Source organism: Pleurodeles waltl, chromosome 4_2 (assembly GCF_031143425.1).
Source record: "Pleurodeles waltl isolate 20211129_DDA chromosome 4_2, aPleWal1.hap1.20221129, whole genome shotgun sequence".
Lineage (NCBI taxonomy): Eukaryota > Metazoa > Chordata > Amphibia > Caudata > Salamandridae > Pleurodeles > Pleurodeles waltl.
The window spans coordinates 970,047,756-970,072,777 of record NC_090443.1 but is presented as its reverse complement, the minus strand read 5'-3'; the positions used below and the strand labels follow the sequence as shown (position 1 = coordinate 970,072,777).

The 25,022-nt window shown below is 47.8% G+C and overlaps 1 protein-coding gene across 2 annotated transcripts in view; it reads left to right on the top strand.

The window, feature by feature from the left end:
• The window catches only part of KIF2C (kinesin family member 2C), a 752,439-nt gene that overhangs the window by 122,436 nt on the left and 604,981 nt on the right, over positions 1-25,022 (top strand). For both annotated transcript variants that reach the window (XM_069232808.1, XM_069232807.1), the window contains exon 3: positions 4,621-4,728. In XM_069232808.1, coding sequence (XP_069088909.1) covers positions 4,621-4,728 — 108 coding nt within the window. The remainder of the gene's footprint in view (positions 1-4,620; positions 4,729-25,022) is intronic.

Below are 25,022 nucleotides of genomic sequence, written 5' to 3'. Positions count from 1 at the left end.
TAAATATGTGGGGGACAGCCCCCTGTACTTATACTCAGTTTGCACTGCTTCCACAAAGGTGGCGAAGGGGTTCCTACCAGCTCTAACCGGTTCCCGGAATGTACTTTCTCCTCCAGCAGTGGCTCCAGACATCAATAGGGGGTAAACCAGCCCTTTGTGTGAGGGCAGGACACATCCTTTATAGAAGCAGGTGTGCCACGCCTCTACCTCTCCCATCCCATGAAGACAATTAAGTATGCAGATATACTGTTACTCCTTCACCCTCCCTGTGTACTGGTTGTCTAGAAAGTATGCACAAAGCCCAGCTGTCGCTCTGTCCCAGATGTGGATTGGAGTAAAGTTGCAAAAGCACCAGAGTTATAAGCACAGAGAAATGCCCACTTTCTAAAAGTGGCATTTCTACATTGGTAATAAGTTTCACCTACACCAGTACACAGCATTTCTCAGTACTATCCCAACCATACCAAACATGCCTGCACCACCTCCTCATAGATCAGACAGTACCACTTGGGCATTTGCTGTGCAGTCCTGAGAGGCAGCACTCACACTACTGAGAAAACAAAATGGGCTGTTTCTCACTAATAGGACAGGCCACACAACCAGGAACATGTCCTACCTCTTACCTACACAGCACCCTGCCCAAAGGGCTAGCTAGGGCCTACACGAGTAGTGACTTATATGTAGTAAAAGGCTAGTTTCAGGCCTGCTATGTAAATTTAAATGCCAAGTCTCTGTGGAAGTAAACTGCGTATGCAGGCACTGCAGTAGCAGGCCTAAGACAGGTTTGAAAGGCTGCTTCTGTGGTTGGTGCGATTTGCACTTCAGACCCACTAGTAGCATTTAACTCACAGGCCCTGGGTGTAAGGGATACCACTGTACAAGGATCTTGCAGTAAATTAAATAAGCCAATCAGGTGTAAGCTAATCGTACCAAATTTAGAAGGGAGAGAACATGCACTTGATCACTGATCAGCAGTGAGTGTCCAGAGTCCTGAAGCTAACAAAGAGGTCAGAAAAATGGGAGGGGGAAAGGCAAAATGTTTAGAGGTGACCCTGTGAAAAGGGCCAGGTCCAATAGCAGGCTAGTCTGATGTCCACAAATAGGAATTGGATGACCACCACCTTTGCCTGAGTTTTCAGAGATGGGGCACTCCTCATTGGGACATGTTTGCTACATGGAAGAATCGCAGATGTCGGTTATGTGAGCAGGTGGTCCTGCTCAAGTTTGCAAGCAAATGCATTTGCAGTAAATGGGTCAGGGAAATGTATTTCTATTATTTCCAATACCAATAATGAGTTCATTGCAAGGTAAGGATTGAAAATGCATGATGATTTAAATATCCCTGCATGGGCTGGTCCGCTTTGGTATGTGAAACTGGAAATTTCTGTACAAGATTATCCTCTTCAGTTTGGCTCAAGCCTCCCTGCTATCTGTCACCTCTTCTAGTAGTTAGTGAGCTGCAAACACTTTCATATAGGGAGTCTTTCGCTTTTTATTTATCTTTTTTACAACCAACCCGAAATTTATCCCAGGGTCCCATCTTTTTTTTCCTATTAAATGTCCTTAATTTCTTAATTAAGTTTAAAGATTTCTATAAATCAGGCCAATTTCTTTCTTCCAGTCCTTATTCTCAATAAGGAGAAACCCATAACGAAAGACTTTTAGAAAATTGATTGTTTCTTGCATTACAAAATCGCATGATCAAGACTTTTTTTTAACAGTCCACAAAAACTGCTTTTCACTAGCAAGATGAGTGCGACAACTTTTTGCTGCAGTGTTTGGAAGATATTTGCAGGCTGAGACATGGAAAACACGTGCCTTCGCTAAGCATATCCATGTAGATGTCAACAAAGATGTGACATTGGGAAGGGCAGTGCTCAAACTTTTCTACATAAAGTAGCCTCACACCCGCCAGCCACTGTTGTAACCTACTATGATCTTAATTCAAGTATGTGGATCTATTATCGATCCAATGCTGAAGGGAAAAAAAATACTTGGCTGCGGTTCTCCATCGTTAGCATCTTCCAGATATTGACATACGAACCACCCTCCTTCCATTGTGAGGAGGCTTCGAAAAGTTCTTATGAACATGTTATGAGCTAGAAAATCTGATAGTTGGAATCTGCTGACAGGGGAACAGCTAGAGAGAGGAGTCTTTGGTTTTAGCATGGATCATCTAGAATATGGATGGCTCACTAAATCCGTTGTAAATTTCAATGTTATGAGTATGGGACATATACAGGGAGTGCAGAATTATTAGGCAAATGAGTATTTTGACCACATCCTCTTTATGCATGTTGTCTTACTCCAAGCTGTATAGGCTCGAAAGCCTACTACCAATTAAGCATATTAGGTGATGTGCATCTCTGTAATGAGAAGGGGTGTGGTCTAATGACATCAACACCCTATATCAGGTGTGCATAATTATTAGGCAACTTCCTTTCCTTTGGCAAAATGGGTCAAAAGAAGGACTTGACAGGCTCAGAAAAGTAAAAAATAGTGAGATCTTGCAGAGGGATGCAGCACTCTTAAAATTGCAAAGCTTCTGAAGCGTGATCATCAAACAATCAAGCGTTTCATTCAAAATAGTCAACAGGGTCGCAAGAAGCGTGTGGAAAAACCAAGGCGCAAAATAACTGCCCATGAACTGAGAAAAGTCAAGCGTGCAGCTGCCACGATGCCACTTGCCACCAGTTTGGCCATATTTCAGAGCTGCAACATCACTGGAGTGCCCAAAAGCACAAGGTGTGCAATACTCAGAGACATGGCCAAGGTAAGAAAGGCTGAAAGACGACCACCACTGAACAAGACACACAAGCTGAAATGTCAAGACTGGGCCAAGAAATATCTCAAGACTGATTTTTCTAAGGTTTTATGGACTGATGAAATGAGAGTGAGTCTTGATGGGCCAGATGGATGGGCCCGTGGCTGGATTGGTAAAGGGCAGAGAGCTCCAGTCCGACTCAGATGCCAGCAAGGTGGAGGTGGAGTACTGGTTTGGGCTGGTATCATCAAAGATGAGCTTGTGGGGCCTTTTCGGGTTGAGGATGGAGTCAAGCTCAACTCCCAGTCCTACTGCCAGTTCCTGGAAGACACCTTCTTCAAGCAGTGGTACAGGAAGAAGTCTGCATCCTTCAAGAAAAACATGATTTTCATGCAGGACAATGCTCCATCACACACGTCCAAGTACTCCACAGCGTGGCTGGCAAGAAAGGGTATAAAAGAAGGAAATCTAATGACATGGCCTCCTTGTTCACCTGATCTGAACCCCATGAACCTGTGGTCCATCATCAAATGTGAGATTTACAAGGAGGGAAAACAGTACACCTCTCTGAACAGTGTCTGGGAGGCTGTGGTTGCTGCTGCACGCAATGTTGATGGTGAACAGATCAAAACACTGACAGAATCCATGGATGGCAGGCTTTCGAGTGTCCTTGAAAAGAAAGGTGGCTATTGGTCACTGATTTGTTTTTGTTTTGTTTTTGAATGTCAGAAATGTATATTTGTGAATGTTGAGATGTTATATTGGTTTCACTGGTAATAATTAATAATTGAAATGGGTATTTGTTTTTGTTAAGTTGCCTAATAATTATGCACAGTAATAGTCACCTGCACACACAGATATCCCCCTAACATAGCTAAAACTAAAAACAAACTAAAAACTACTTCCAAAAATATTCAGCTTTGATATTAATGAGTTTTTTGGGTTCATTGAGAACATGGTGGTTGTTCAATAATAAAATTAATCCTCAAAAATACAACTTGCCTAATAATTCTGCACTCCCTGTACAGCTATAAATATTTACAGAGCGGTTCCAGTCTGGCGAGTGGGAATAATTCAGGCATGTGAATCATAAGATGCCAATGCGGGTGAACTGGAGTTATAGGGAAGTCTCCCCCCCCCCCCCCCCCCCCCCCCCAAATCTAAAACAAGCATGCCTATTTGCTCTGTGAGCAATAGTTTAACTGCCTATCGCAAAGGTATTGGAAACCTTAGCAGTGTTGTCCGACAGTGGAGTCGTTTCTTAGTGAATAATATCTACATACTGTCTGAAGTACTCCACACCGTTTAAGAAGCTCTTTGTGTGCAGCTTCTCTGTACCTTTGTCGGCTGCATTCGAATAAAACCTGCATTCGAGGCTCTGTTCTGTGTTGGTCAGTGTAGTGAGTAGGAGAAACGGATAATGCGCTTTTTAATCTAGAAGTATTTTTCCCTGAGGACGTTTATTTGAACATTAGAATTAAGTGTTTCGCAGGTCTATCGACTGTTCAAGTGGATTGTTTACCAGATGGTACATATTTTACTTTCACTGTAGCAGAGCCCCGGGACAGTTAATTTCCACACTGCTGCAGTTTATAGATGTTCTAACCCGAGCCGCCTGAGATATATAAAGCCAAAGCTGAGTGTGCTTTCCTGGTCTGCGGTGAAACTGTTGTGACGCTGTTACTTGCATTAAACGACCTGGGCTCGTTTTACACTTTGCCTTGGTTTCATATTTATCTGCTGTGAGATTCCAACTAGACGGTTCAAGGCTGACGCTTGATTTATCGAAGTTTACGCTGAGTTGAGAAATCCGCATTTTTTTACTACTTAAACGACACTGATTTTCTCCTGTGCAGATAAACATAGAAGACATCGTGGCGGTGAATCCTGAACTCCTGCAGGGCCTTTCCGGACCACCTCACGTGAAGGAGAACCTTCCGCCGCAAAGCAATGTGTCTGTGCCGGTAGGCGTTTTTATACCATTACGTTCTTACAGAAGTGTTTCAGCCCCTGCCAAGTTACCTAGGTCCATACGTGCAGTGTTGCGCCAGTCCAGGCTTTTTCTTTGAATTCTGGGACTTGTAGTCCTGTTATTATAGCATAAATGGGACTACAAGCCCCACAATTCAAAGAAAAAAGATGGACTAAAGAAGCACTTAACTCACGGACCTGGGAAGCTTGGCAGCTGTGATCTTTGGCCACACTCGCGATATTTCTGTTTAACAATTATTTTGCGACACCCATCCCGCATGTACTCATTCGTGAAACCGATGCATAACTTGAGTTTTCAAAAGTGTTTTAGTCAGGTTTTATGGGATGGCACGTTCTGTCACGCGTGGTTGGCTTAGCGACGCTGCTGACTAAGCGTTTACTTTCTGCCTTCCTACAGGAGGTTAGCATGTAATTCTGACGTGGTGATGCATGCACATACTCCATATAGGTGTGTTCAGTTTTAGAACTATCATTCTGGTGTAATCCAAGCACTATATTCAATGTATTGCTCTGATAGTGGGGTGTATAGAAGTATTTTCATCGTCTTTGCAAAGATAGTTAAAAAAAAAAAACCAAAAAAAAAACCTCAGGAGTGTAAACATTAAGGGACATTGGAGAGCTGTGCACCGAGCCGCTGCAAACGTTTATCCGGTCCTATAGACCACTTGTTATTTCACAACTAAGGCGAAGTCCCTTTCGGCCGTTTTGTTGGTGACCATCGCTCTGTGTACCTTGCTGGGTAAGGGTAATCTTGCAGTGTGCTGCTAGTGCCAGGCTGCTATACAAGTATACTTGGGCAGCGCGAGCACTCTGCTTTTCTGCCTTATATAAAGGCAAATGGCTGAGTAGCATAGGAATACCGTTGGATAGTATCTAGGTGTTCTGATGGATACAACTACCTGTGGATTCCTCACCTAATGAATACTCCCATTGAGCCAGCACTCGACGGAAATCTTCTTCCTAGCTTCTGCACGTCGACGAGGACGTCACAGTTGCCCACGTGACACCGTCTGACATCATACAGGCAATAAGAGGTCCTCGCCGACGTCAGTTCCCTTTTTTACGTGCCATTCGAAACTTATCTTCGAGGGAGCTACTGTTGCTGTTCGGCAGTTAGTGTGTTTTTTGGATCTATTTTTTCTTTGAGATTACAATGTCGCAGAGAAAGTCGGGATTCAAGCCCTGTCGTGAGTGTGGGGGCAAAATGTCGGTAACGGACCCACATTCTGACGGTTTGTGGTGTCTTGGTTCCGACCATGATGTTGACAAGTGTGATTATTGTCAACATACGAGTCCAAAGGCCCTAAAAGAGCGCGAGGCAAAGCTTTTTCTGACGAAGTCGAAAAAGGACACGAGACATCATCGAAAATCCTCGTCACCAAAGTCTCATCGGCGTCATTGGGACTTCCGTCGTCAAGAATCACGGCGCCGGTCGAGTAAAGAGAGGTCTCGGTTGAGGTCACCACCAACTCGACGTTGGAAGACTTGGGAGGTCAGTCCCACTGTCACTCCCCATCCGTTGACGCCGTTGCCTTCTCCAGCCTCACCGACTTCGCCCGGGTCATCGGGCCAACCACCTTCAGTGTTTGAGGTTCCGCAGCCTCAAATGTTTTCTCCGTCACTGCAGACGTCGAGGTCGGTGTTGCCTTCGAACCAGGCGCCCCAGTACCCGGCTTTCCCGGCCCGTGGAGCGGATAATACCGCATTTTTAAATGCGATGTTTTCCATCTTCCAGCAGATGGCGCCAAGTGGTGGACCGGCTGGTCCTTTGGGCCCTTTGACTTTCAACATGGGTGCTCCGGCTCCGCTTCAACCGGCACTCTTTATGCCCTTTCTCCCCCTGGGGAACGTGGGGTCGGTATCTGCTCCGGTGGCTTCTGAGGCTTCGGCGGCTTCGATGTTTCAACCAGTGGCGCCGTCTGGACCTCCTACGACACCGAAGCAGTCTTCTCGCCACTCGACTCCTCGTTCGGTGCCGAAGGGACCTATGGCGCCTGTAGACCTGGCGTTGGACGGATCCAGAGATCGGTGTCGTTCTTCGACATCTGCTGACGCCATGTCGACGCCGAGTATAGAGGAGAGGCTGCACTCGAGGAGGCTTGCTCTCCACCTCCTTGAAGAGCAGGAGTACCAGAGACAAAACCTGGAGGAAGGAGAGATTGAGGACTCTCATGAGGGTCTCCATGGGCTGGACACTGCTAGTGGCCTAGATACTTCCCCGAGTGGGACTTGTCATCTCCTGGGGAGTATACAGAAGAGGCGGCCACTTTTCATTCTGTCATCAGGAAGGCAGCTAGCTTCTTTGATCTTCCTTTGCCAGTGACTGAAGCCAAGCAGAATTTGTTGACAGAGGTGTTGCACCCGGCCTCTACATCGGCAGAACCACTTTTGCCGTTCAATGAGGCGCTGCTGGAACCTGTTTTGGAAGTCTGGAAGAAGCTGGTGTCTTCTTCAGCTGTCAATAGATCTGTGGCTAGGAGGTATCGGGCTGCACCGGCTGACCCTGGTTTTCTTACCAGACATCCAACACCTGAAAGCTTGGTGGTCCAGGCTTCCTGCTCGGCAAAGTCTGCTCCTGGCTCTTTTCCATCTGTGCCCTCGGATAGAGACTCCAAGAAGATGGACATGGCATCCAAAAAGGTGTTCTCGTCATGTAGCATGGCATTAAAGTCCGCCAATGCAACATTTATTTTAGGAAGGTACATTTATGCTCTGATGGACGAAATTGCATCCACGCATACGGAGGTCCCTCAGGGGCTATTGAATCTGGTATCAGACACTCAGGCAGCTGCAACTCAGGTTATCCAATCTGGGTTGGATACAACTGACTCTGTTGCTAGAGCAATGGGCACTGCTGTAGTTACGAGGAGGCAGGCTTGGCTTCGTAACTCAGGATTTTCCTCGGATGTGCAGTCAACCTTACTGGACCTTCCTTTTGATGGGGAAAAGCTCTTTGGTGCCAAGGCGGATGCGGCCTTAGAGAGGTTCAAGGAGAGCAGGGACAAGTCGCTGGGCTTGCAAGCCACTTCTTCTGCCTCCTCCAGATTTGTTAGGATGTTTCGAGGATTTGGTTGTGGCTCCTCCTCCTTTCGAGGGAAATTCCAGCAGCCTACCTCTGCTCTCTCCTATAGATCTTTTAGAGGGAGGGGTAGGGTCCGTACCAGGGGAGCCTCTCAGCAGCACTCTGACTCTTCCTCTGGAGGGGTGCAGCAGGGGAAGCAGCCTTAGGCTTCCACCAATTCCTACTCACTCCACTCCTGTAGGGGGGAGGTTACTGAATTTTCTCCACAAGTGGGAGGTCATAATATCAGACTCCTGGGTTACCAGCATTGTGAGAAAAGGCTACACCCTTCCCTTTCGGGAGTTTCCGCCCCCCATCCCGCCCGCCCATCTTATTGTTCAGAAGAACACCTCCTGTTAGAACAGGAGGTTCAAGTCCTCCTTTCAAAGGGCGCGGTGGAGTTGGTTCCGGAGCAGGAAAGGGGTCAAGGTTGTTACTCAAGATACTTCCTGATTCCCAAGAAGGATGGTCGGTTGAGGCCGATCCTGGACCTAAGGATCTTGAATTGGTTCCTCAAACAGGAAAAGTTCAAGATGCTGACCCTAGCTCAGGTGCTTTTGGCGCTGAACAATGGAGATTGGATGGTGTCTGTTGACTTGCAGGATGCTTACTTTCATATCCCGATACTCAAGTCACACAGGAAGTATCTCCGGTTTGTGGTAGGGTCGCAACACTATCCGTTTGCGGTTCTCCCGTTTGGTCTTACTTCAGCACCTCGAGTCTTCACAAAGGTGATGTCGGTGGTTGCGACAGAGCTCAGACGGAAGGGGATAGCAGTATTTCCTTATCTAGACGACTGGTTGATCAAGGCCAGGTCTCCGGAGCTCGTGTTGCGTCACCTACAGTCCAAAACCCAGTTGTTGTCCGACCTGGGCTTTTCGTTGAACGTGCCCAAATCTCACCTAGAGCCCTCTCAGCGCCTCCTGTTCATAGGGGCAGTACTGGATACAACATTGAATCAAGCCTTTCCTCCGCCTCAGCGGGTTCAGGACATTCAGGCGTTGGTTCCAATGTTTCAAAATGGAGCGGTCATTCCAGTCCTCAAGGTCCTACGTCTGCTCGGTCTGTTTGCTTCGTGCATACTGTTGGTCACGCATGCTCGCTGGCACATGAGGGCTCTTCAGTGGAGCCTCCGAAGGCAGTGGTCTCAACACAAAGGGGATCTCGAAGGCTCAGTGAGGATCCCCAGAGATGCTGCCATGGATTTGAAATGGTGGATTGCGGAAGACAATCTTTCCCGAGGAAGGCAGTTCTCGCAAGATCCGCCTATGGCCACAGTAATAACGGATGCTTCCACTCTAGGGTGGGGAGCTCATCTGGGGGACCTGGAGACCAAGGGGCTTTGGACTCCAGTGGAACAGATGTTTCATATAAATCTGTTGGAGTTGCGGGCTGTACGTCTGGCTCTCAAGGCCTTCCTCCCATCCCTTCGCGGTCCGTCTGTTCAGGTCCTGACGGACAACACTACTGCGATGTGGTATATAAACAAGCAGGGAGGGGTAGGGTTGTACCTTCTCTGCAGAGATGCTTGGTAGCAAATCATCTGGCCGGAGTCTTGAACGTATGTGTGGACAGTCTCAGTTGCCATTTCTCGGCCGATCACGAGTGGCGTCTCCATCCAGATCAAGTCCGGATAATCTTCCAGATGTGGGGGGTTTCCTTGGATAGATCTATTTGCCACCCGGGAGAACTCGCACTGCCCATTGTTCTGCAGCCTCCAGTATCCGGTGCAAGGAGCTTTGGGGGGTGCGTTTCAGATGACCTGGGGTGACCAGCTGCTTTACGCGTGTCCCCCCCCCCATACCCTTGATTCCTCGGGTGTTGAGGAAAATTCACCAAGACTGGGCCCAAGTCATCTTAATTGCTCCGGATTGGCCAAGGAGGGTGTGGTATTCCGACTTTCTCCAACTCTCACTGTGCCCTCCGCTCCGTCTCCTTCTCAGGGCAGACCTCCTCTTGCAGGGGCAGGGTTTACACCCCAACCTCCAGAGCCTGCACCTTCATGCCTGGAGATTGAACGGGGCAACCTGAGTTCCTTTTCTCTCCCGCCTGAGGTAGTGTATGTTATCTTATCGACCAGGCGACACTCCACTAAATCTATCTACGCTAATAGGTGGTCTAAATTTGTGGTTTGGTGTGGAGAGAGGCAGATTGATCCCTTACGTGCTCATTTGTCAGATGTTTTATCTTTTTTGCTTTGTCTTTAGCACAGAGGGGTTGTGCAATGGCAACGGTTAAGGATTACTTGTCTGCCTTGTCAGCCTTTGTCTTCCAGACCAGCCTTCTTTATTTAAATCCCCAATAGTACTTAGATTCTTGAAGGGCCTTATGAATAAATTCCCTCCAACTCCTTTCGTAATGCCTCAATGGGACTGGACCTTGGTTCTAACTTTCCTTATGGGGTCCCCTTTTGAGCCTATGCATTCTTGCCCCATAGGATTATTAGTTCTTAAAACGGTTTTCCTGGTTGCTATTACCTCTGCAAGGAGAGTGAGTGAGTTGCAGGCTCTATCGGTAAAACCCCCTTATACATCTTTTTATGGGGATAAGGTGGTGTTGAGGACCAAGGCTGCTTTCCTTCCGAAGGTTGTTTCACCCTTTCATTTGGCCAAGACAATTACTCTATCCACGTTTTATCCTCCGCCTCATCCGTCAAAGGAAGAAGAGAGACTACACCGCTTGGACCCAAAGAGGGCGTTAAGCTTTTATATAGACAGGACAAAGGATTTCAGGCTGGAGGATCAGCTTTTCATCGGATACGTGGGAAAGAGGAGAGGAAAGGCAGTCCACAAGAGAACACTCTCCAGGTGGGTTGTTCTTTGCATTAAAATGTGTTACTCTTTAGCAAAGAAGGATCCCCCTGATGGTATAAGAGCTCATTCCACCAGAGCTAAGTCGGCCTCCTCGGCCTTGGCTAGGGGTGTTCCTGTGGTCGACATCTGCAAGGCCGCAACTTGGTCATTCCTTCATACTTTTGCGAAGCATTACTGCTTGGACTCTGAGGTCAGAAGGGATGGCCATTTTGCACGGTCAGTGCTGCAGGATTTCTTGGTTTGACCATTCAGGCACCCACCACCGAGTGCGGTACTGCTTTGGGACTCTATTCATTAGGTGAGGAATCCACAGGTAGTTGTATCCATCAGAAGAACGAGTTACTTAGCTTCGGTAACGACCTTTCTGGTGGATACATTAGCTATCTGTGGATTCCTCACGGTCCCACCCGCCTCCCCGTTGCCTGTTTGGTCTAACCAAGTAATTCTTGTGTGCTCCTCTTGGTTTTGAGGATTGGTATATATTATGTATATATGTTTATATGTGTGTATATATATAGTTCATATATTTATTTACTTGTTTAAAAAAAAAAATGGTAGGTTGAATTCTCAATGTTTGTTTGGAATATCATTAAATATTACTATTGTTCTTTCATCTCAATAGCCTATTCTCAGGCACGTAAAAAATGTTGATACTGATGTCTGCACGTCTGCGAGGACCTCTTATTGCCTGTATGACATCAGACGGCGTCACGTGGGCAACTGTGACGTCCTCGTCGACGTGCAGAAGGTAGGAAGAAGATTTCCGTCGAGTGCTGGCGCAATGGGAGTATTCATTAGGTGTGGAATCCACAGGTAGCTAATGTATCCACCAGAAAAGTCGTTACCGAAGGTAAGTAACTCCCTCATCTAGTAAGCAGAGGGTGGTAGATAATGTTGACGTGTGGCTTAGCGGCCTGTATTTAAGTAAACAGTTCACGCAATGGTTTTTGGGGGGGGAGGGTCTCAAATTGTGTGATCCTAGGCAAATATTTTATCTTAGTCACTGTTTTTTTCATTGTCACATGAGTGTTCCTTCAAATATGTGAGCTCAGCATTTCTGCTGTACAAGAAACTTTTTTGAGTAAATAGACTGCTCCATGTATAAAAAATCTAGCCCACCTATAGGGGATACATGATTAATTACTTGCTTCTTAGTTCACTAATAGCATTGCTACCAGGTCAGGTTTATGGTTAAACACTCACTTTTAATACATATATTACTAACGCATGATGTGGTTGCACGCTCATTTACAGACAATTTTCAAGAAATGTTTAAAACCTTCTCACTATCAAGCAGTTTTGCTGATAAAATTGTGTTCATAATATGTGAAAATTGGGTTTCAGAAAACATTTATTCTTTGCAAATCACCAAGTAGTGTTCTGATTTGTTTTCATCCTATTACATTTTTTTAAATCGCATAGATGAACAAACAGTGGGCTTTCACAACTATTGAAATACATTGAGATGTTTGTACAGTTGACTTAGCTATTAAATGTTGTGTTTTAAGACAAACCATGACCGAATGAAAATCGTCAGACAAACTGACTTTTGACCTCTTTCTCAACACAGAGCATATGTGACCAGAGCAAGATTTAAAGGAGTTTTTATTGGTCTTTCATTTTCTGACTGAACAGAACACATGGTTTTTGACAACTCGCCTGAAGGGGCGAGTAGGTCCTAAAAATAGCTCCACCTGATAAAATGATTCGCCATAGTTAGAGGACGAGTAGATTTTTTGAGGCCTGCAGTCTGTGCATTCTGGATGTATGGGAAGCAACTAGTCTTCAACAGTAGTGTAGGAGGTTGGCCTGGCTTATAGTGGGTACCTTGTGCCAGGTCCAGTTATCCCTTAGTAGAGTGTAGTATTCTAGCAGCTTAGGCTGATAGAGGTAGATATAGCAGAGCAGCTTAGGCTGAACTAGGAGACATGCAAAGCTCCTACTATACCATTTATATCATATAGCACTATATCATATGAAACACAATACTCAGTTACTAAAAATAGAGGTACTTTATTTTAGTGACAATATGCCAAAAGTATCTGAGGCTATACTCCCTTAGGAGGTAAGTAAAATACACAAAATATACACACAAACCAAAATCAGGTAAGTAAACAGTCAGAAAAGTAGTGCAAACATTGTAGAACACAATAGAATGCAATAGGAGACAATAGGCCTAGGGGCAACACAAACCATATACTCCAAAAGTGGAATGCGAACCATGAAGGGACCCCAGACCTAGTGTAGAGGGTCGCTGGGAATGTAAGAAAACACTAAGGGTGTCCAAGACACCCCGCCCCAAGACCCTGAAAAGTAGGAGTAAAGTTACCCTACTACCCCAGAAAGACAGTAAAGTCGAGATAGGAGATTCTGCAAAGACAACAACTGACTGCAAAGCACTGAAGGATTCCTGGACCTGAGGACCTGTAAAGGAAGGGGACCAAGTCCAAGAGTCACCCAAGTGTCCAGGGGAAGCAGGAGCCCACTAAACCCCGGGTGAAGGTGCAAAAGGGCTGCCTCCGGGTGGAAGAAGCAGAAGATTCTGCAACCACGGAAGGTGCCAGGAACTTCTCCTTTGGTCAGAAGATGTCCCACGACGTGCTGGAGGATGCAGAGTTGTTTCCACGCAAAAAGACCGCAAGCAAGCCTTGCTAGCTGCAAGAGTCACGTTTAAAGGTTTTGGGTGCTGCCAGGGCCCAGGAAGGACCAGGAGGTCGCCCCTTGGAGGAGGAGACAGAGGGGGCGCTCAGCAACAGAGAGCCTACACAGAAGCAGGCAGCACCTGCAGAAGTACCTGAACAGGCGCTCAGAAGATCTGAGCAAGGCGGTCGTCTCAGCACAACAAAAGGGAGTCCCACGAAGTCTAAGTCAGGCAAGTCTGCGATTTAGGCAATGCAGGACGGAGTGCTGGGGACCTAGGCTAGGCTGTGCACAAAGGAAGTCTTGCAAAAGTGCACAGAAGCCCTAGCAGCTGCAGATCATGCAGTACACAGGATTACAGTCTGACGTGGGAAGGCAAGGACTTATTTCCACCAACTTTGGACAGAAAGGCTACTGGACTGTTAGGGACACTTGGATCCAGCTCCGGTGTTCCAGGGACCACGGTCATCAAGATGAGAGGGTACCCAGAGGACCAGTGATGCAGAAGTTTGGTGCCTGCGGTAGCAGGGGGAAGATTCCCTAGACCCACAGGGGAGATTTCTTCTTGGCTTCCCGTGCAGGGTGAAGGCAGACAGCCCTCAGAGCATGCACCATCAGGAAACAGTTGAGAAAGCCAGCAGGTTTAGGCGCTACAATGTTGCTGGTAGTCTTCTTGCTACTTTGTTGCAGTTTTGCAGGCATCCTGGAGCAGTCAGCGGTCGATCCTTGGAAGAAGTCGAAGAGAGAAGTGCAGAGGAATTCTGGTGAGCTCTTGCATTCGTTATCTGATGAGATACCCACAGGAGAGACCCTAAATAGCCCTCAGTGGAGGATTGGCTACAGAGAAAGGTAAGCACCTATCAAGAGAGGGGTCTCTGACATCACCTGCTGGCACTGGCCACTCAGAGGTGTCTATTGTGCCCTCACACCTCTGCATCCAAGATGGCAGAGGTCTGGGACACACTGGAGGAGCTCTGGGCACCTCCCCTTGGGAGTTGCTGGTCAGGGGAGTGGTCCCTCCCCTTTCCTTTTGTCCAGTTTCGTGGCAGAGCAGAGCAGGGCTGGGGTGGGGGAGAGAGGGCGATCCCTGAACCGGTGTAGACTGGCTTATGCAAGGAGGGCACCATCTGTGCCCTTCAAAGCATTTCCAGAGGCCAGGAGAGGCTACTTCTCTCAGGCCCTTCACACCAATTTCCAAAGGGAGAGGGTGTGACACCCCTTCTCAAAAGAAATCCTTTGTTCTGCCTTCCTGGGACTGGGCTGCCCAGGCCCCAGGGGGGCAGAAACCTGTCTGAGGGTTGACAGCAGCGGTAGCTGCAGAGAAAACCCCAGAAAGTTTGGCAGTACCCAGGCACTATGCTGGAGCCCCGGGATGCATGGAATTGTCCCACCAATACCAGAATGGTATTGGTATTACAATTCCATGATCCTAGACATGTTACATGGCCATGTTTGGAGTTACCATGGTGACGCTACATATAGGTATTGACCTCTATGTATTGCACACATGTAATGGTGTCCCCGCACTCACAACGTCCTGGGAAATTGCCCTGAACAATATGGGGGCAGCTTGGCTAGTGCCAGGGTGCTCTCACACTAAGTAACTTTGCACTTAACCTTCACTAAGTGAGGGTTAGACATATAAGTGACTTATAAGTTAAGTGCAGTGTAAAAAGGCTGTGAAATAACGTGGACGTTATTTCACTCGGGCTGCAGTGGCAGTCCTGTGTAAGAATTGTCTGATCTCCCTATGGGTGGCAAAAGAAATGCTGCAGCCCATAGGGATCTCCTGGAACCCCATTACCCTGGGTACCTAGGTACCATATACGAGGGAATTAGAAGGGTGTTCCAGTGTGCCAATCAGTATTGGTAAAATTAGTCATTAGCCTGCAGTGACAGTTTTAAAAGCAGAGAGCATAAACACTGAGGTTCTGGTTAGCAGAGCCTCAGTGATAGTTATTCACCATGCAGGGAACACATACAGGGCATACTTTATGAGCACTGGGGTCCTAACTAGCAGGATCCCAGTGACACAGGCAAAAATAAACATACATAGAAGTAAAAATGGGGATAACATGCCAGGCAAGATGGTACTCTTCGCCCCTAGCCCCCAGAAACGAGGGACATTAAGGCTAACCTTGCCCAGATGAGTCTTCATTGTCTAAGTGGAAATATCTGGAGAGTCCATCTGCATTGGAGTGGGTACTCCCAGGCCTATGTTCCACTGTATAGTGCATTCCCTGTAGGGAAATGGACCACCTCAACATTTTAGGGTTTTCACCTTTCATTAGTTTTAGCCAAAGTAGAGGTTTGTGGTCTGTCTGAACAATAAAGTGAGTAGCAAACAGGTATGGTCTCAACTTTTTCGGTGCCCATACCACAGCAAAGGCCTCCCTCTCTATGGCAGACCAACGCTTTTCTCTAGGGGTCAACCTCCTTCTGATAAAAGCACCAGGTTGATCCTGGCCCTCAGTATTAAGCTGTGATAGCACTGCCCCTACCCCTAATTCAGAAGCATCAGTCTGGACTGTGAACATTTTGGAGTAGCAAGGGCTTTTTAGGTCAGGTGCAGAGCACATGGCCTTTTAGAGCTCATCAAAAGCCTTTTGACAGCTAGCGGACCACAATACCTTTTTAGGCATCTTTTTACTAATGAGGTAATTAAGAGGAGCTGCAATGGAGCCATAATTCTTAATAAACCTCCTATAGTACCCTGTGAGGCCTAAAAAGGCTCTCACCTGGGTTTGAGTTGTAGGAGGAGCACATTCTATAATGGTCTAGATCTTCTCCTGCAGTGGGGCAATCTGTTCCCCACCTACCGGGTGGCCCAGATAAACCACTTCCCCCTGCCCTATCTGGCACTTTGAATCCTTGATAGGGAGGCCTGCCTTTTGCAGGGCCTCCACAACTTTCCACAGGTGGACCAGGTGCTCATTCCAGGTGGAGCTAAAGAGGTATATCATCGATATGCTGCACTAAAAGCTTCCAACCCATGCAGGACTGTGTTCACCAACCTTTGAAAAGTGGCAGGTGCATTCTTCAGACCAAAGGGCATCACAATAAATTGGTAGTGCCCTCCAATGGTTGAGAATGCAGTTTTAGGTTTTGCATCTTCTCATAATTTAATCTGCCAGTACCCTGCAGTTAAATCAAGTGCTCAAATACTTGGCAGAAGCCAGTGTATCAATCAGCTCATCTGCCCTGGGTATAGCGTAAGCATCTGTCTTGGTTACTTGGTTGAGCCCTCTATAGTCAACACAAAACTTATCTCTTTTACCGTCCTTACTGTGAGGCTTAGAAACAAGCACCACTGGGCTAGCCCATGGACTTTCTGAAGGCTCAATCACTCCCAGATTTAACATTTTCTGTACCTCTTGTTTTATGCAATCTCTGACATGGTCATACTGCCTATAAATCTTACTTTTGACAGGTAAACTGTCTCCAGTATTGATTGTATGCTCACACCAAGTAGTGGTACCTGGTATCAGTGAGGAGTTCAGAAAACTGACTTAAAAGGTTTATACAGTTATCCTTCTGCTCAGCAGTAAGACAGTCTGCAAGTACTACTCCCTCCGCTAAGCCATCACCTTCAGAGGTGGAGAAGAGATCAGGGAGAGGGCCACTCTCTTCCTGTCCCTCATCAGTTTCCATGAGCAGGGTGAGATCAGCCCGGTCGTAGTAGGGTTTTAAGCGGTTGACATGGATCACCCTAAGGGGACTCCTGGCAGTGCCCAGGTCTACCAAGTAGGTAACCTCACCCTTTTTCTCCACAATTAGATGAGGTCCACTCCATTTGTCCTGGAGTGTTCTTGGGGCCACAGGCTCCAATACCCACACCTTCTGCCCTGAGTGGTAATGGGTCTGGACAGCCTTCTGGTCATGCCATTGCTTTTGCAGCTCCTGGCTGGCCTGAAGGTTTTTACTGGCCTTTTTCATGTACTCCGCCATTCTTGATCTTAGGCCAAGTACAATAGTCCACAATGTCCTGTTTAGGAGCTTTTAAAGGTTGTTCCCAACCCTCCTTAAGTGCAAGGGGACCTCTCACAGGGTGCCCAAACAGGAGTTCAAAAGGGCTAAAGCCCACTCCTTTTTGGGTTAACTCCCTGTAAGCAAAAAGGAGGCAAGGTAACAGGACATCCCATCTCCGGAGTTTTTCAGGGAGTCCCATTATCATACCTTTGAGTTTTATTAAACCTCTCAACCAGACCATTTGTTTGTGGATGATCAGGAATAGTGAACTTGTATGTTAATCCACACTCCTTCCACATTGCTTTGAGGTATGCAGACATGACCTTCCTACCTCTGATACCACTTCCTTAGGGCAGCCCACTCTGGAAAAGATTCCCAGGAGGGCCTTTGCCACCGCAGGAGCTGTAGTGGTCCTTAAGGGGATGGCTTCAGGGTACCTAGTGGCATGGTCCACTACCACAAGGATGAACCTATTGCCTGAAGCTGTTGGAGGGTCAAGGGGGCCAACTATGTCAACCCCTACCCTTGCAAAGGGCACCCCAACCACAGGAAGTGGAATTAAGGGGGCCTTTGGAATGCCACCAGTCTTGCCACTGGCTTGGCAGGTCACACGAGTGACAAAACTTTGGTGTCCCCTGACATATGAGGCCAGTGAAACAGGGGAACAAGCCTGTCCCAAGTTTTACTTTGGCCCAAATGCCCAACCAAGGGAATGTCATGTGCCACGGTAAGAAGAAACTCTCTGTATTGCAAAGGGATGACCAATCTCCTGGCAGCTCCAGGTTTAGGGTCCCTTGATTCAGTATACAGGAGGTTGTCTTCCCAATACACCTTATGGTTATCACTGAATCCCCATTCTGCTGTTTGACAGCTTGCTGTCTCAAACCCTCTAGTGTGGGACAGGTCTGCTGTGCCACACAGCTGTTCCCCAGCAGGCCCCCCCTGCACCCAAAAGCTCAGCAATGTCTTGTGCCAGCTCATCTGGTGTAGATTCTGCACAGGGAGAGGATTCCTCTTACTCAAAAGGTGAATCTTCTGGTAAGGGAGGGATAGTGGGCAAGGATTTACCCTTCCTACCCCTAGCTTTCGGGAGCACGTGGTCCATTGTTCCAAGATCCAAGTATCCCTGTCCTTTTTGCTTCTTGGTCTGAGCCCTTGTCAAAGCAAAAATATACTCAGGAATGCCCAGCATTGCTGCATGAGCCTCCAACTCCACTTCAGCCCAAGTTGATGTCTCCAAATCATTGCCTAGTAAGCAATCTACAGGTAATTCAGTGGCTACTACAACTTTCTTTGGACCAGGGAAACCCCCCCCGTTGAGTTTCACAACAGCCATGGGGTGGCTAAGTGTGTTATTGTCAGCATCAGTCACTTGGTACTGCTGACCAAGTAGGTGTTGATCAGGGTGAACCAGTTTCTCTATAACCATAGTTAAACTGGCTCCTGTGTCCCTGTAGACCTAAACACCAACACCAATAATTAGGGGTAGTTGCTTGTACTTACCCATATTAAGGGGACAAGCAACCAAGGTGGCAAAGTCAATGCCACATCAGAGGCTAAAACAGCCTCTGTGGTCTCCCTAACACGACCAACTCCATCTGCACTGCCAATAGTGAGCCCAGCTACACCCTTGGATTGGCTATTTATAGTAGATTTCCTACCACCACTACTATTACTAGGGACACTAGAATTTGTAGTTGTGGGAGGATTTGGTGTTTTTCTTTGGACAAGTGGCATTACTTGCCCAATGGCCTTTTACTTTACATAAATAACACCAGGGCCTTTTCTGATTCTGAGAAGAGAATTTGGACCGACCACCCCCAGAGGATTTCTGTGGGCCTGATGAAGACTCGGAATGTTTTTGTCCCCACCCTTGTCAGAAGACTTGCCATCCTCCTTGCCATCCTTGTCACCCCATGTATGAACTTTTCGGTTCACTCTTGTTCTGACACATTTGTCTGCCTTCTTTCCCAATTCTTGGAGAGGTCAGATCTGGGTCTACCAAGTACTGGTGCAAAATATCAGACACACAATTGGTCAAAATATGCTCTCTCAGGATTAGATTATACAGGCTTTCATAGTCCGTCACCTTACTGCCATGTAACCAACCCTCCAAAGCCTTTACTGAACAGTCTACAAAGTCTGTCCAGTCTTGAGAGGACTCTTTTCTGGTGTCTCTGAACTTAATCCTGTATTGTTCAGTGGTTAAGCCAAATCCATCCAAGAGTGCATCCTTCAAAACCTTGTAATTATTAGCATCACTTTCTCTGACAGTAAGGAGCCTATCCCTACCCTTACCAGTGAAAGATAGCCACAAGATAGCAGCCCACTGTCTTTGAGGGGCCAACTGTACCATACAGGCCCTCTCAAGTGCAGCAAACCACTTGTTAATGTCATCCCCCTCCTTGTAAAGGGGGGACGGGGGGACGGGGGGACTATCTTATGCAGGGTTCTGGAATCTTGCTCTAACAGGATTACTATCAAAAATACTTCTGCTGCCACCGTGGGGACTAACCCCAATTTCTGCCTTTCCCTTTCTACATCCAGGGATTCCATGTCTAAGGCCAGCTGCTGCTGTTTAAGCTTCAGCCTGGCCTCTTCCAACCTCAGCTTTGAGTTCCCTTTCCATTAAGTTATCCTCAGGGTGGGAGGCTTGGGAATTGTGAGACACAGAAGAAATGTGGGAATTGGCAGAGTTGGACCTGTCCCTAACTGACTGGACTCTAGGAGTGAAAGGTGCCCTACTAATGTGTGACCCCCACCCCCCCACCACTACCAGTGTCAGTAGATGGTAGATGGCCTGTTAGCTGACCGGTCCTTGGAAGAACCCTCCCCAGCAATCTCAGGAGGCTCCAGAGTCTTACTGGTTACCCCCTCCTCTACCACATGATCCTGGGTGTGGCCAGACTGGTTCTGGTCTCTTTCTAGAAGAAGGCTAAGGAGAAGATCTTTTGTAGGATTCTTACCAATTGCTAAACCTCTTTCAATGCAGACACACCTCAAACTTTCAAAGTTTAGATTCTCACATGTTGCCTGGACAACTGTGGGAGTAAGCCCTACTGCAGAACTGACAGAAAAAGGTTTAGGACAGAAGGAGAAAAGTTTTCCGAACTTTTGACAGAACAGCAAAACTTTTCCAGACACTTTTTCCAGACACTTTTTCCAGACACTTTTTCCAGACACTTTTTCCAGACACTTTTTCCAGACACTTTTTCCAGACACTTTTTCCAGACACTTTTTCCAGACACTTTTTCCAGACACTTTTTCCAGACACTTTTTCCAGACACTTTTTCCCCAGACACTTTTTCCCCAGACACTTTTTCCCCAGACACTTTTTCCCCAGACACTTTTTCCCCAGACACTTTTTCCCCAGACACTTTTTCCCCAGACACTTTTTCCCCAGACACTTTTTCCCCAGACACTTTTTCCCCAGACACTTTTTCCCCAGACACTTTTTCCCCAGACACTTTTTCCCCAGACACTTTTTCCCCAGACACTTTTTCCCCAGACACTTTTTCCCCAGACACTTTTTCCCCAGACACTTTTTCCCCAGACACTTTTTCCCCAGACACTTTTTCCCCAGACACTTTTTCCCCAGACACTTTTTCCCCAGACACTTTTTCCCCAGACACTTTTTCCCCAGACACTTTTTCCCCAGACACTTTTTCCCCAGACACTTTTTCCCCAGACACTTTTTCCCCAGACACTTTTTCCCCAGACACTTTTTCCCCAGACACTTTTTCCCCAGACACTTTTTCCCCAGACACTTTTTCCCCAGACACTTTTTCCCCAGACACTTTTTCCCCAGACACTTTTTCCCCAGACACTTTTTCCCCAGACACTTTTTCCCCAGACACTTTTTCCCAGACACTTTTTCCCAGACACTTTTTCCCAGACACTTTTTCCCAGACACTTTTTCCCAGACACTTTTTCCCAGACACTTTTTCCCAGACACTTTTTCCCAGACACTTTTTCCCAGACACTTTTTCCCAGACACTTTTTCCCAGACACTTTTTCCCAGACACTTTTTCCCAGACACTTTTTCCCAGACACTTTTTCCCAGACACTTTTTCCCAGACACTTTTTCCCAGACACTTTTTCCCAGACACCATTGTCGTTGGGGGCAGGAGCCCACTAAACCCCGGTGAAGGTGCTAAAGGGCTGCCTCTGGGTGAAATAAGCCAAAGATTCTGCAACAACGGAAGGTGCCAGGAACTTATCTTTAGGTCAGAAGATGTCCCACGGCATGCTGGGGGATGCAGAGTTGTTGTAAGGAAATGCCTCCTTTGCATGGTTACCCCCTGACTTTTTGCCTTTTCTGATGCTATGTTTTGATTTGAAAGTGTGCTGAGGCCTGCTAACCAGGTCCCAGCACCAGTGTTCTTTCCCTAACCTGTACTTTTGTTTTCACAATTGGCACACCCTGGCATCCAGGTAAGTCCCTTGTAACTGGTACCCCTGGTACCAAGGGCCCTGATGCCAGGGAAGGTCTCTAAGGGCTGCAGCATAGCTTATGCCACCCTGGGGACCCCTCACTCAGCACAGACACACTGCTTGCCAGCTTGTGTGTGCTGGTGCGGACAAAACGAGTAAGTGGACATGGCACTCCCCTCAGGGTGCCATGCCAACCTCACACTGCCTATGCAGTATAGATAAGTCACCCCTCTAGCAGGCCTTACAGCCCTAAGGCAGGGTGCACTATACCATAGGTGAGGGCACCAGTGCATAAGCACTGTGCCCCTACAGTGTCTAAGCCAAACCTTAGACATTGTAAGTGCAGGGTAGCCATAAGAGTATATGGTCTGGGAGTCTGTCAAACACTAACTCCACAGCACCATAATGGCTACACTGAAAACTGGGAAGTTGGGTATCAAACTTCTCAGCACAATAAATGCACACTAATGCCAGTGTACAGTTTATTGTAAAATACACCCCAGAGGGCACCTTAGAGGTGCCCCCTGAAACCTTAACCAACTACCCGTGTGGGCTGACTGGTTTTAGCAGCCTTCCACACTCGAGACATGTTGCTGGCCACATGGGGAGAGTGCCTTTGTCACTCTGTGGCTAGTAACAAAGCCTGCACTGGGTGGAGATGCTATCACATCCCCCAGGCAGGAGCTGTAACACCTGGCGGTGAGCCTCAAAGGCTCACCCCCTTTGTTCCAGCACCACAGGGCACTCCAGCTAGTGGAGTTGCCCACCCCCTTCTGCCACGGCCCCACTTTTGGCGGCAAGGCCAGAGGAAATAATGAGAAAAACAAGGAGTCACTGGCCAGTCAGGACAGCCCCTAAGGTGTCCTGAGCTGAGGTGACTCTGACTTTTGGAAATCCTCCATCTTGCTGATGGAGGATTCCCCCAATAGGATTAGGGATGTGCCCCCCTCCCCTCAGGGAGGAGGCACAAAGAGGGTGTACCTACCCTCTGGGCTAGTAGCCATTGGCTACTAACCCCCAGACCTAAACACGCCCTTAAATTTAGTATTTAAGGGCTCCCCAGAACCATGGAACTCAGATTCCTGCATCCTAAGAAGAGGACTGCTGAGCAACCCTGTAGAGAAGACGGAGACACCAACTGCCTTGGCCCCAGCTCTACCGGTCTGGTTCCTTCCCCCCCCCCCCCCCCCCCCTTCGGAAGAAAACTGCTCCAGCGACGCTTTCCCCAGGACCAGCGACCTCTGAATCCTCCGAGGACTGCCCTGCTCTAAAAGGACCAAGAAACTCCAGAGAACAGCGGCCCTGTTCAACAAAGACTGCAACTTTGTTTCCAGAGGAGCAACTTTAAAGACCCCTGCAATTCCCGCCAGAAGCGTGAGACTTGCAACACTGCACCCGGCGACCCCGACTCGACTGGTGAAGAAACAACGCTACAGGGAGGACCCCCAGGCGACTTCAAGACTGTGTAACCAAAGTTGTCCCCCCTGAGCCCCCACAGTGACGCCTGCAGAGGGAATCCCGAGGCTCCCCCTGACTGCAACTGCCTGACTCTTAAGATCCCGACGCCTGGAAAAGACCCTGCACCCGCAGCCCCCAGGACCTGAAGGATCGGAACTCCAGTGCAGGAGTGACCCCCAGGAGGCCCTCTCCCTTGCCCAGGTGGTGGCTACCCCGAGGAGCCCCCCCCCCCCTTTGCCTGCCTGCACCGCTAAAGAGACCCCTTGGTCTCCCATTGATTCCTATTACAAACCCGACGCTTGTTTGCACACTGCACCCGGCCGCGCCCGCGCTGCTGAGGGTGTACTTTCTGTGTGGACTTGTCTCAATGCCCCCCCCCCCCGGTCTGCCCTCCGAAGACGCGGGTACTTACCTGCTGGCAGACTGGAACCGGGGCACCCCCTTCTCCATTGAAGCCTATGGGTTTTGTGCACCACTTTGAACTCTGCACCTGACCGGCCCTGAGCTGCTGGTGTGGTGACTTTGGGATTGCTCTGAACCCCCAACGGTGGGCTACCTTGGACCCCAATTTGAACCCCGTAGGTGGTTTACTTACCTGCAAGAACTAACTTACCTCCCCTAGGAACTGTGAAAATTGCACTAAGTGTCCACTTTTAAAATAGCTATATGTGTTTTATGTAAAAAGTATATATGCTATTGTGATTATTCAAAGTTCCTAAAGTACTTACCTGCAATACCTTTCAAATGAGATATTACATGTAGAATTTGAACCTGTGGTTCTTAAAATAAACTAAGAAAATATATTTTTCTATACAAAAACCTATTGGCCTGGAATTGTCTCTGAGTGTGTTCCTCATTTATTGCCTGTGTGTATGTACAACAAATGCTTAATTTGTTAACAAATGCTTAATGCTTAATGCTCCTTTGATAAGCCTACTGCTCGACCACACTACCACAAAATAGAGCATTAGTATTATCTCTTTTTGCCACTATCTTACCTCTAAGGGGAACCCTTGGACTCTGTGCATACTATTCCTTACTTTGAAATAGTGCATACAGAGCCAACTTCCTACAGTTGTTTAGACGCAGAAAGACCGCAAACAAGCCTTGCTAGCTGCAAGAGTAGCGGTTGAAGGCTTTGGGTGCTGCCATGGCCCAGGAAGGATCAGGCGGTCGCCCTTTGGAGGAGACGGAGGGGGTGCTCAGCAACACAGATTGCCCACACAGAAGTAGGCAGCACCCACAGAAGTCCCTGAACAGGCGTTCAGAAGATCTGAGCACAGCGGTCGTCTCAGCACAACAAAAGGGAGTCCCACGCAGTCTGAGTCCAACTCAGAGTGCTGGGTACCTGGGCTAGGCTGTGCACAAATGGAGTCTTGCAAAAGTGCACAGAAGCCCCAGCAGCTGACGCAGTACACAGGATTACTGTCTGGCGTGGGGAGGCAAGGACTTACCTCCACCAACTTTGGACAGAAGGGCCACTGGATTGTCGGACACTTGGATCCAACTCGTGTGTTCCAGAGACCACGCTCGTCAAGATGAGGGGACCCAGAGGACCGGTGATGCAGAAGTCTGGTGCCTTCGGTAGCAGGGGAAAGATTTTGTTGACACACATGAGATTTCTTCTTGGCTTCCAGTGCAGGGTGAAGACCGACAGCCCTCAGAGCATGCACCACCAGGGAACAGTTGAGAAAGCCAGCAGGATTAGGCGCTAGAATGTTGCTGGTAGTCTTCTTGCTACTTTGTTGCCATTTTGCATGCGTCCTGGAGAAGTCGGCAGTCCCCTTGGCTGAAGTCGAAGAGACAAGTGCAGAGGAACTCTGAGCTCTTGCATTCATTACCTGGTGAGACACCCACAGGAGAGACCCTAAATAGCCCTCAGAGGAGGATT